General features: G+C 46.1%; 1 protein-coding gene across 1 annotated transcript in view; it reads left to right on the forward strand.

Moving 5' to 3' along the window:
• The first annotated feature begins 3,407 nt into the window (after positions 1 to 3,407).
• USP42 (ubiquitin specific peptidase 42) overlaps positions 3,408 to 12,614 on the forward strand; it is a 52,898-nt gene continuing 43,691 nt past the window's right edge. The window contains exons 1-3 of the mRNA XM_045993838.1: positions 3,408 to 3,537; positions 8,090 to 8,339; positions 11,356 to 11,556. Of these exons, the coding sequence (XP_045849794.1) occupies positions 8,099 to 8,339; positions 11,356 to 11,556 (442 nt within the window). The 5' untranslated portion in view covers positions 3,408 to 3,537; positions 8,090 to 8,098. The remainder of the gene's footprint in view (positions 3,538 to 8,089; positions 8,340 to 11,355; positions 11,557 to 12,614) is intronic.

Consider the following 12,614-nt stretch of genomic DNA (forward strand, 5'->3'; position numbering starts at 1 on the left):
CTGTGATTTCTTCTTTGTTCACAGTGATTCTGAGTAAAAGCTGTAAGTGGTAAAGGGTCTGGTTTTGTTTGTTCTGAGGGACTTACTTAGAGCAAGGATTGACTGAGGGATTCTAAGTACTACTCCGTTGTGGCTGCGGAACTCTCAGGGGCAGGGCAGACAGTGGTGGAATTAAGCTGGTGCTAGAGAAGTCCTTGATGGTTAAGCTCACAGTGGCTGATCGTCACCCTCCCTGACCCATCCAGTGTTTTCAGGGGCCAGAACTGGTGAATTAAATTGGCATGCGATGGAGACCAATAGCCTTGCACCTTTTATAAGCGTAAGGTACAACACTAATATCCTCAGCCATTCTGTCTAAGAGTGACTCTTTTGGCTCTTTTCCCCAATGTTCACAAACACCAGAGAGGTTGAATAAGCCAATGGATGCACTTCTACTCATTTCCCCTCCCACTTTCCCCTGGGTGGGAGTCTTTTTTTTTTTTTTTTAAATAGTTTATTTATTTGACAGAGAGAAATCACAACCAGGCAGAGAGGCAGGCAGAGAGAGAGAAGGAAGCAGGCTCCCCTGCGGAGCAGAGAGCCAGATGCAGGGCTCAATCCCAGAACCCTGAGATCATGACCTGAGCTGAAGGCAGAGGCTTAACCCACTGAGCCACCCAGGCACCCCATGGGAGTCTTATAAAATGGCATGGAGACCAGTGCTTCCCACATCACCTGGGTTCTTAGCATTAGAGACTGCTTCCTATGACCTTTTCTGCTACCCACTGTCTTAAGCCAGGCTACCTGGAAGCAGGGCTTGAAACAGAATTCAGATGCCATGCTATATATGCACTGTGCTCTGGGGAGAAAGGGAAGGGAGGAAGAGGGCAGGGAAAGGCGTCAAGCCAGGATATCGTGGAAGACGAACTTCTCTCTGATCCCACTGGAACTTTGGCGCCCTCGCTGCTCCACAAGACTGGTCACAAGTTGAGGCAAGGCCTTTCTGAACCTTTTGTCAGTGGGTCACTGGTGTAGGCTGTAAGGAGGTGGTAGGCATGGTTAACCTCCCTGTGAAGCAGCTTGAGCCTTCCTTCAGCCAAGAACAGCTGTCAGGAGAAGGGGGCAGCTGTGAGTTATTAGCAGCTAACACTCATAGCAGCTGGGAAGGGAATGAGGGTACAAGCCAGTAAAGGGGATCTGGTAGGGCATTTACAGCATCCTTTAGGGGCTCTGTAAGTGTCTGGAGGTTCTCAGAAAATCTAACATCACTCTTAACACTTTTTGTTCTTTATCTGTATTGGGAGGTAGGGCCCCTGGGGCGAGTTTGCCTTCAGCATAAAGGCAATGGGCTAAGTAATCTGTAGAGGTCACAAAGTGTGTAAGAACAGAAGCAAAGTAAAATCTCCAAACAGCATTCCCTTTGGATTAAGTGCCAGTCTGGAAGAAAACAAGTTTCTGGGGCAAGTTGGCATACCCCTTCAGCTAAAGCCCAAGCTGTTTGAAGTCGGGGACTTCCTAACATCCTTTGTAATTTCTCCACGTAATTGTCAGTTTGTTATAATAAACAACACTGAGATTCTTTAGAGGAAAAGCCCCTCTGTTTGCTTTCAAGGCACAGAGAGCAATGGAGGGGGTGAGTAATCCTGCCAAGAGCCTGTTCTGATGGAGAACTCTAAGAGAACAAAACAAAACAAAGCAGAACAACTCCCAAACCCTCTTCCTACGTAAGTTGCTCAGGTGCTGTATTAAGAGGCGGACTAGGGGGGACTTTGTTAATAGAATACTGAATGGAAAATGAAATTAGAAGGCAAACATCTAGTGCGACTTCCAAGGGAAGCATTTTGAAAAACCACAAGACTCGGGTGACTATTAAGAATCTGGCTCTTCAGTTCCTTCTCATTTTCTAATCATCTCAAAGTCATTTGGGGGAAAGGCAAGTAAATTACTGAGTCCATCCCTATAGCCCTTCTCATCTTGCAGATCTCTTACTAGTGTTCTAAGGGCCACAAAGGTGACATTCCATAACCATTCTTCATCAGGAAGTGAGTTGTGTTAATCCCAAAAGTGAGCACTGAATTTTGGAGGTTTTGAATTCACCTTTTCCCTTTGTTTTCTCAGAGTACTTCAACGTTGTCCTCCAAACCCACAACTGATACTGTAATCACACAGGTGATTTTTTTTCCATAACAATAGTGAAACGAGTGCCACCACAAAGATATGCGGTCTTGTAGGGGGAGTAGTAGGATTCTGATAGGAGATTCAAGCAGTCATCCATGAAGAAAAGGCACCGGCAGGGCTTCTATAAGCAGATGTTTTGGGGGTGTTTGTACGAAAAGGCTGGGGATACAAACAAGAAGAAAGGGAACTGAGGCTTCAATGTCAGGTGAAGGAGTTTATTCTGTGGTCCACTAAGGGGCTGAAGGCTCCGAGGGGAGCAGCGCTTGACCTGTGTTACTGAAAGATCAAGAAGACCAGGGAGTTCACAGAAAAGTAAGGGTGGAACGGAAGTTGAGATTAGGAGAGCCTCAGAACGGAGACTGAGGGAATGGATGTGGCGAGGAGATTGCCTCGGGAAGGGTAGGGCGTGACTTGGTGTTAGGGATTAGACCGCCGGAAGGGCTCAGGTTAGTGCGGGAGAGTGCCTTGTCCTTAAAGCAGAGAACCCATCAGAGAGGAGCAGGGTCGCGAGGAGGGGAAATGCAGCGATGAATTAATTAGCTGTCGGCTCAGTCTCGCTGCGGAGACGTCCAGTAAGTGGTTGGGCGTGTGGATCTGGCACTGGGGAGCCAGAGCTGGTGTAGTTGCCCCCAAAGACCGTGGAAGGCTTGGATCTCAGGTGCAATCATGACGAGCTGGGCAGGGCCCTGCCCTCCTCCGGAGCCAGGTTTCAAATTCTCCCCTCCCCGTCGCGCAGTCTGTTAAGTCTGAGCGCGAGTTGGCGCTCCATGGCTCCGGCGTCCTTAAAGGCTGGGTCGCTAGGCCAAGGGACGAACGCCGCAGTCACAGCACCGCAGCGCGCGAGGGAGGCTCTTCCCGGAGTCGTGTCCGTTTGGGGGACCCCGTTCCGCCGCGTCCCGGTGCAGGCCGGTCGGGCGCGGAAAGGGCGGCGAGGGCTGGGTTCGGCGCCCCGCGGCCGCCGCGCACCGTACGGTCCGCTCCCGCCGACCGCCTGGAGGAAAGACCGCCCCGGCCCGCGCCGCGCGGCTCGGCTCCGCCAATCAGCGCGGCCTTTCCGCGGCGCCCCGGCGCTCCAGTGACGCGCGCGCCAGCTTGCGCCCGCGGCGCTTTGACGACGGCCCCTCCCGCGCTCGCCCGGCCCGTTAGCTGCGTGCCGCGCCTCTTGTGCGACGGCCCCTGGGCGGCGGCGCGTGCGGGCGCGGCCCTGGCGCGCCCCCTGGCGGCCCGGCGGGGCGCTGCGGGCGCGGCGCTGACCCGGAGGCGGCGGCGGCGGTGCCCGGATGGAGGCACGTCATTGTCCCCCGCCGGGCGGCTGGGCTGTGTGCGGCGGCGGCGGCGGCGGCGGCCGAGGGGGATGGAGCGAGCGCCGAGCCGGGTCAGGTAAGCTCCCGCCTCCTTCCCGCCCGCCGCTGGCCGGCGTGGGGCCCGCGGAGCGCCCCGCTCGCCTCGACCGCAGCTGGCCGGGCCGCCCCTGAGCCGGCGCGGCCCGCGGGGGACTGGCGCGGCCCCTCGCCCGCCGCCCCCTCCGCAGCCGCGGGCCGCCCAAGACCCCGCGGCGCCGGTGGCAGCGCCGCTACCGCCGGCCGGGCCAGGCCGCTGGGGAGGGGGCGGCGGCCGGGGCGGTCGGGCGCCGGGAGAGCCGGGCTGCGCGGGGAGGCCAGACCCCCCTGGTTGCCATGGACACTGCCCTCCCACCCCCACCCGGCCCCAGCCCGCCCCCTCGGCCCGTGGGCCGGGCCGGGCGGGCGGCTCCGGGGCGGCCTGGCCCGCACCGGGTCTGCCCGCGGTGGGCGTGTGCCGGCCGCCGGCCGCGGAGTCCGGCGTCTCTGGCCCGCCCGCCGCCCCCCGCGTGGCTGCCACCTCCCGCCCCCGAGCGGCCCTCGGAGCCCGGGGCTCGCCTCCCCACCCCCACCGCACCCCCCAGAGAGACAAACTTTCCCACCCCGCCGCCCCTCCGCGGCAAGCCGGTCCCCCTCGCGGGGCCGTCCACCTGGCTCCTCCGCCGAGTGTCCGGGTTCCCCACGCCGGCCGCTGGGGCGGAGCGGGCACCCTCGGGGGGGAGAGGAGGGGCCAGCCGGCCCCGGCGGCGCGTCCCCAAAAGCGTGTGCGCCTCAGTCCAGTTCTTTATCTTCGGGGCAGGAAGAGCCAACTTACCTGGAGGGGGTCGGGGGAGAGGGTGATCAGTTTCAGATGTTTGAAATGAAAATTTGACGGGACAGAAGTTTTACAATCTAGGACTTTAACCTTGTTATAATGAATGCAGTTGAGATTACTTTTGTTGAATAGCGCTTTTATATTCAGGGAGGCCTTAGCGTTTACTTGTTTATGGGAAAACATGTTAGTTATTTAAAGTAAATATACTCAGATAACAGTAAAACGTGTTGAGAAACTGTTCAGTTAACACGTCTTTTTCAAGGTAGCAACAGTATTAAAGGTTCTCATGTTTTTGTGGCGTCTCAAAATTTTTTAAGAGTGCTAAATTTTAAAGATAATTTCACTCTTGGCTCATTCAAAGTGCATAGGGGATATGGATAATCAGTTTTACTTATTTGTTTTTATCTAAGTTTCACTTTCTTTTCGTATCATTGAATCAAGTCCGCACTGTTTGGTTTGTAAAGGTTTAAGGCTAGTCGTTTTATTTACTTAAAAATAATTGGAATCAAGGCTGTATCTTTTTAACGCTCCTGTGTTTTCCACTTAAACAAATGTTGCAAGAACATGGATTACATTGTTTATGAAGAAGCAGAGTGTATCAGTTTCTTTTCTACAGGCACTGATATTACTACTTTTATGTGCAGTGCCACAATGTTTAAAACAGCTATATGCTTATTTTTAAAATGAGAAAGAATAATGCATTCTGGTATTTGATAGAACTATAAGGGACTAAAAATTGTAAGACTTCTGAATGAAAGATTGCAGTTAAAGCAAACATTTGTGAAGTCCATTAGTCTCATTCCTCCACACACCTCCAGCCTTGATACATGTACTCATTTTTTTCAAACATGTTTTTGTAATTTTTTGTGTATCATTAGAAGATGCTGAGAGAAATTTTAACTTTTCATTGAAGTAGTTGATTAAAAGCCAAATATAATCGTAACTGTGATGTTTAGAAGCTTTACTAACAGTAAAGAACATGTAACTTAAGAATCTTAGGTCCTATATAATGTTTGGCTTGTAGAAAGGGTATATCTGCAGCCAATGAAATTTAGTTTGATCCTCGATGGTTTTAGGATAAGTAGTCATTGGCCAAATAATACAAACGAAGGCGAGTGGATGGTTTTGGTTTGTTTTCCCAGAATTATAATGTTATATGGCTATTGATGATTGAGTTGTATGCTTTCCTTAATTTTTTTTTTTATTTAAAAGTCCCCCCCCTCCCCCAAAGACAAATGGAACAAGTAAAGTGGTTTTATTTGGTTGGTTGTTAATGATTGTCCTGAAGAGATGTTTATCCTAGGAAAATTGAGGTTTTTGCTGTTAAATGTTATTGTAGATGAGGCCAAATTAATTTTTCCCAATGTCTCTGTTTTGGCTTGCTTCTTCCTTTTGCTCCTTCTTCTCTCCCTCCTTCTCTTTTGTTTTCTTACTCTTGCTTACCTCCCCTGTGTTTCATGGTGCAGACTTTATTTGGATAATACAGCTCAAGCTTTCTTCTTGAATGAAGATCCTGTATCTTAGATTGACTTAAAATAGTTTAGTTTTTCTATTTTATTAAGATCTAATGTCAACTTTTTTTATTTCTTCATAAGATCCCCCAAAATTCTTAACGTTGTGTTTTCAGGGCAGAGGGACTATAATCATGCTGTAATTTAAAATTACAACAAAATTGGGGCTTTTAAAAGGACCTTACTGTGAGCAGACTTTATCACAACATTTTTGAGGTGACACGAATGTTGGTATTTATTCTCTGACTTGTCTGTATTGAATATTTTTTATTTTTGTTTTTCTAAGATTTTATTTATTTATTTGACAGAGAGAGAGAGAGCAAGAGAGGAAATACAAGCAGGGGCAGTGGGAGAGGGAGAAGCAGGCCTCCTGCTGAGCAGGGAGCCCTATGTGGGGCTCCATCCCAGGACCCTGCTATCGTGATCTGAGCCAAAGGCAGTTGCTTAACACTGAGCCACTCAGGCCCCCCTGTATCCAATATTTTTTTTTTTTTTTAAGATTTTATTTATTCATTTGACAGAGAGAGAGATCACAAGTAGGCAGAGAGGCAGGCAGAGAGAGAGGAAGGGAAGCAGGCTCCCTGCGGAGCAGAGAGCCCGATGCGGGGCTCGATCCCAGGACCCTGAGATCATGACCCGAGCCGAAGGCAGCGGCTTAATCCACTGAGCCACCCAGGCGCCCCAATGTATCCAATATTTTTTAAAGCAAGTTTTAAAGGCTGTTCCTACTTCAAAGTAGGAATGAGATACTGTATACAAATGAGATACTGTATATAAATCACTCAGCACAAGCCAGTGTTAAAAGCAAACCCTGGTTACTTCCTGCCTTCAGGATTCATTCATTTGTTCAGCACATGTGTGGCCAGCCTTCTGTGTGCCAGGTCTGGGCGTAGAAATACAAGTGTGCTGGAGAGCAACAAGTGAAACCAGCCGTGGAGTAGGTGCCGGAGCGCTACCATAGAAATCGGTGGCAGGGCGCTGTGGGAGCCTGCGGATGGGTTCTGACCGGGTCTTGGGGGAGGATTGTTGCCAAGGAAAGCATCCCAGAGGAAATGAATTCTAAACTGAGAAGTGATAATTGTCACTGGCTGGAGGTGGAAGGCTGGAAGAGTGTGAGGTGAAAAAGAACAGCATGTGAAGAGCCCAGAGAGCACAGGTAGGAACGGAAGCTAGGGAGCGTGTGGAGTGGCTCCTGGGCCAGGCCCTGCCAAGTCTGGGTGTTGAGAAGTTGTCCCGGGGGCAGCCAGGGCATGCCTGAGAGAAAGGTTATCTACAGAGTACTGGCACATTCGATTTGGTTTTCACTGGGCAGTTTACATTCCTAAAGAAACCCCAGTGACTAGGTCAGCAGCCAGAAGGAACCCTTGCTGGGAATGTTGGGCCCGGTGACTGGTTCCAGTTGCTGACTAGTTTGGGTTATAATTGCTCCATTTTATAGACCCTGTGGGGTTCTATGCAATTTCTGATAGGTCTATTATGAAAATTAAGTAAATTAATTATGTTCAGTGATTAACACAGTACCCAGCATATAGAAAATGCTTAATTTTCATAATTAAGCATTGAGAGAAAGTGGTAGCCCCAAGATTTAAAAATAGGATTCCGAGAGAAAATTATAATTACTTTTTTAACGTGTATTTATGTTCAAGTTTGATATCAGTAATGTCTTATGGGCTTCATTTTAAAAATCATAGATACCAAATAAATGAGCCTCTTCAGAAAAACTTTTTCAAATGTGCGACTTCCTATTTAAAAAAAAAATCTATTTCAAACAAGTCATTTTGGACTTTAAGCTCAAAATTAAAGCTAGATATTTCTCTTCGTGTAGTTGAGACTTCCCTGATGACTTCTGTGTGAATTGAAAATTGAGTCAGATGTATTAGTGCGTTTCACATTCTAATTTTAAGTGATAGGGAGAAGAAAATATATGGGTTCTTCGTAAATGTTATAGAATTGGAAACTGGGGTCCCTGATTATAAACTGAAATATGAGACTTTTAGGGGGCTTGGAATAGAATGACAGCATCCAGTCAAAAATTTTTATAATTGAAAGTTTTATAATTAAATATTGTTGACATGTCAGGTGAGCACAGTGCTAAATGTTCCAAGGAAATGATTTCAAAGTTTAAAAATACGGCTGTTTCTATTTTACAGCAACTTTTTTGACAGTAATTAAATATGGGTAGGATAATTTTCCAAGATCTAATGGTAGATTAAATAGATTACTTTTCTGAATTTATAAAACAACTGCATGTGTTTTGTCTTTTGCAGAGTTGAACAATGACCATAGTTGACAAAGCTTCTGAATCTTCAGACCCATCAGCCTATCAGAATCAGCCTGGCAGCTCCGAGGCGGTCTCACCTGGAGACATGGATGCAGGTTCTGCCAGCTGGGGAGCTGTGTCTTCGCTAAATGATGTTGCAAATCACACACTTTCTTTAGGACCAGTACCTGGTGCTGTAGTTTATTCAAGTTCATCTGTACCTGATAAATCAAAACCATCACCACAAAAGGACCAAGGTAATACCTTTTAAAGACAGAACCACTCCAAGAAACTCTTGTGTTAATGCTGTCAGTGGTTGACAGTTTGGGGAGGGTGTCGTCTTTTGCGAGATCTGTTGACACCCGAGTGACCAGCAGTGACGTTGCCCTACAGGCTTCATTTTCCTGTGCTGCTTGGTCATGATTAACATGTGTTATAACAGGGTGGATTACTTTTCGTTATTAAAATATTTGTAGTTTCTTTTATTCTTAATTTTTTGAGTGATGAACTTCATCTCCGTGAGATTTGAGATGGGCATTTTGTTAACTTGTCAATTAACTGTAGTTCCCTAAGTAGATGTCTGTCTTTGAAAATTTTGAAGATTTTTAAAAAAATATTTTATGTATTTATTTGACAGAGAGATCACAAGTAGTCAGAGAGGCAGGCAGGAAGCAGGCTCCCCGCCGAGCAGAAAGCCTGACGTGGGGCTCGATCCCAGGACCCCAAGATCATGACCTGAGCTGAAGGCAGATGCTTTAACCCACTGAGCCACCCAGGCGCCCCTTGAAGATGTTTTTATTTTTATTTTATTTTTTTTTTAAGATTTTATTTATTTATTTGACAGATGACAAGTAGGCAGAGAGGCAGGCAGAGAGAGAGGAGGAAGCAGGCTCCCCGCTGAGCAGAGAGCCCAATGTGGGGCTGGATCCCGGAACCCCGGGATCATGACCTGAGCAGAAGGTAGAGGGAAGATGTTTTTAAAAAACGATTGCCTACCGGGCACCTGGGTGGCTCAGTTGGTTAAGCAACTGTCTTCGGCTGAGGTCATAATCCTGGAGACCAGGGATCAAGTCCCACATCAGGCTCCCTACTTGGCAGAGAGTCTGCTTCTCCCTCTGACCCTCCATCTCATGTTCTCTGTCTCTCATTTTCTCTCTCAAATAAATAAAATATATATATTAAAAAACAAAAATGATGGTCTTTTGACAAATGGTTCTATCCAACTATGGGTTGTTTTTTTAGGTTTTGGGTTTTTGGCCAGTTAAAATCATCTGTGGTAATAAAGGTCTTTGAAAGACAGTAGATAATGTAAATGTTACATTTGTTAAAGCTGTGTAAATGTGGTTACATTTTGTTAACTCATCCGGTTAAATGAAACATTGACACTTCAGTTGGTACTTCTGAGATTTTTGGGTTTGAAAGCTTTGAACTGCAAAGAAAATAGACTAGTTCCTACTCAAAACGTCATTTGGCTTAGAATAGTTTGGCCCTCATATTGTTTTGCATCCTCACAGTGAATGTGATATTGTGATGTGGTGGCAGGTGGTGTGATTCGCTATAGGTGTTTTGGGTAGGAGGAAAGTTATATCACAAAACAAACAATTTAATTGAATGTTACACATAGAGTTTAAAGACCTTCACCACCAAGACTTTCCCACAGGACTTCTTTTCACTGACTCCAACTTCCTGTTACTTGCTGGGGTTCCTTTCTCTCTCTCAGGCCTTAACTCACATCACCCTGCCGTGCCCTTTTTGGTGCCCTTGTCCCATTCTCTGCGCACTCATTTCTTTTTTCCTAATTTTTCTTTCTGCTCCCACTGAGCTGAAGCCTACCTTTGCATACTTAAACCCATTAATTTCTCTGTTAAAATAGAGAACCATCCATTAAGGCGTTTCCATCTCCAGCAGCACCAAGGAGCTGGCAAACTTTTGAAAAGGTAGTCTTCATATGGATGATTGAACTTTCCTATCTAAGTTGTTTTTGAGCTTTACCTGAATTCTGTTAGCATAGTTATCATTAATAATCTGTTTATAAGTGTTAAAAATAGACATCTTTTTAGGCAACATAGAAATATACTTATAAACTTGGATAGTGGTGCCCAACAGCCTGAGTTCAGAGCCGGTTCCTTTCTGATAAAATGGGGATGATGTCTCTGCCAACTCTTAGACTGAGACTGTCTGGCCGCTAATAAGGACTCTCGACGTGCAGTGCCAGTGAAGAGGATGGTGATCGTGGTGGTCCTGAGTAGAAGCTTCCACATGTTGTAAAGAGTGGGCTCAGCCTGCATTTTCTGTAGATTGTGTTGAAAAAGTTTTAAGTAGGTATAAGAGTAGGTAGAATGTTAGAATCACATGTAGTCATCAGTCAGCTTTATCAACTCAAAGCTGATTATGTCCTCACCCGGGACTCCCCTGTCCATCATTGTAAAGTAAATCCAAGATTTTTTATTTCTTCTATACATATTTTAGTTTTTATACCTAAAAAACTCTTTTCTAAAAATTTAAGCATCTTTATATTAAAATTCTAGTCAATGTTAAAATTTGTCCACTTGTCAAAAAATTTTTTTAACAGTTGGTTTGTTGAAGTCAACATCCAAACAATGTCTTATACTTTGCATTTGGTGGATGTCTCTAAGTTTCTTTGAACACCCCCTTTGGTCATTGCAGTTTACTTACCGAAGAAACCAAATCTTTTCGATTTCCCGCATTCTAGGATCTGTCCTTTAAAATTTCCCTTTCTTCCCTGTAGTTCTTTCTTTCTTTCTTTTTTCAAAAGATTTTATTTATTTGCCAGAGAGGGAGAGAGTACACACAAGCAGGCAGAGAGGCAGGCAGAGAGAGGAGGAAGCAGGCTCCCTGCCGACCAAGGAGCCCGACGCGGGACTCCATCCCAGGACCCTGAGATCATGACCTGAGCCGAAGGCAGCGGCTTAACCAACTGAGCCAACCAGGCGTCCCTCTTTCTTTCTTTTTAAAGATTTTACTTATTTGACAGAGATCACAAGCAGGCAAAGAGGCAGGCAGAGAGAGAGGGGGAAGCAGGCTCCCTTCTGAGCAGAGAGCCCGATGCAGGGCTCCGTCTCAGGACCCTGAGATCGTGACCGAAGGCAGAGGCTTAACTCACTGAGCCACCCAGGCACCCCTCTTCCCTGTATTTCTGATTAGCTGCTAAAAACCTAATTTTGACCAGATTCAGTTTGATGTGTTGCTGTTTATTGAGCTTGAGAAGCATGCAAAGCTTTGTTTTTAAATATTTCTTGTTTATTTTTCTAGCCCTAGGTGATGGCATTGCTCCTCCACAAAAAGTTCTTTTCCCATCTGAGAAGATTTGTCTTAAGTGGCAGCAGACTCATAGAGTTGGAGCTGGGCTCCAGAATTTGGGCAATACGTGTTTTGCTAACGCAGCACTGCAGTGTTTGACTTACACGCCGCCTCTTGCCAATTACATGCTATCTCATGAACACTCCAAGACATGTAAGTGTTCTGCGTTATGTTAATTTCTGTAGTGTGCTCTATGCTAACCTACTCTCATTTTCTTTCTCTGCAATGAAGGTGAAGAATGAAGCCAAGAATTCTATGATCACTAGGAAATTGCTTTATTCTTTTAGAAACCATGGAGGAAGACTCTTAAAGATTTGTATTTGGGCTGCAGAAAAATCATTTTGCACCTCATTTGACCTGTGAAGTTATTGAAAAAGAAACACATTTTATCAGCATTTGGCATTTCTGAACCCCCTGCTGGCTTTCTATACACTTGCTAAAAAAATGTGGCATAAGTGTCTGCCGCCAACAGCTTGGGACAAGCCGAGTTAAGAAATCCTGTCTCTCCTGCTTCCATCTCTTGATTCATTTGCAGGCTTATAAGTCTTAGTGGAGAGGAACCTCTTGTTACGGCCTCCAACCTCCTGAAAATTCATAGAGGACTTTCTTTTGAGTGTGTGTGAGCTCCCTTTTCAACCTAAAGGCCAGGAAATCAGTTAAAATATGTTTTTCATAGGTGACAGCTAGCTCAGTGGTTGACTAGTGAAATTCAGAATGCATCCAATTTTTGAAGTTTGAGCTTCTAAATATATTGTAAGCATCCTTCATCCTTATAAATGAAATCTCCCTGTTCTTTGATCTACAGTAACACTGAGGGTGTGTGTGTGTGTGTGTGTGTGTGTGTGTGTGTGTGTGTGTGTGTGTTTGGGTGCTTTTCATTAATTATCAGGGTGAAAACTCCTTAGGCTTCTTCTTGAATAGTTCTTTACTTAATGGAGAAATTAAACTGGATCTTTTAAAAAGGTCCCGTACCCCCTTGCCCACCAAAGAGCAAAATAATGCTTGTAAAGAATTTGGAAAGTACAGAAAAATTTAAAGAAACCGAAGGAAAATCACCTAGAATCTCACTGTCCAGAGGTGTTTGGTGTGCCAAGGGCTTTTACATTACAGAATGAACGTTTGTTTGCCTTCATTTCCCCCCTAAGTTCATAATTCATTCCCCACAGAAAGCCTTCCTATCACTTTTGTGCTCAATGTTAGTAGGGTGTGGG

The sequence above is a fragment of the Meles meles genome, chromosome 21 (genome assembly GCF_922984935.1).
Source record: "Meles meles chromosome 21, mMelMel3.1 paternal haplotype, whole genome shotgun sequence".
Classification (NCBI taxonomy): Eukaryota; Metazoa; Chordata; class Mammalia; order Carnivora; family Mustelidae; genus Meles; species Meles meles.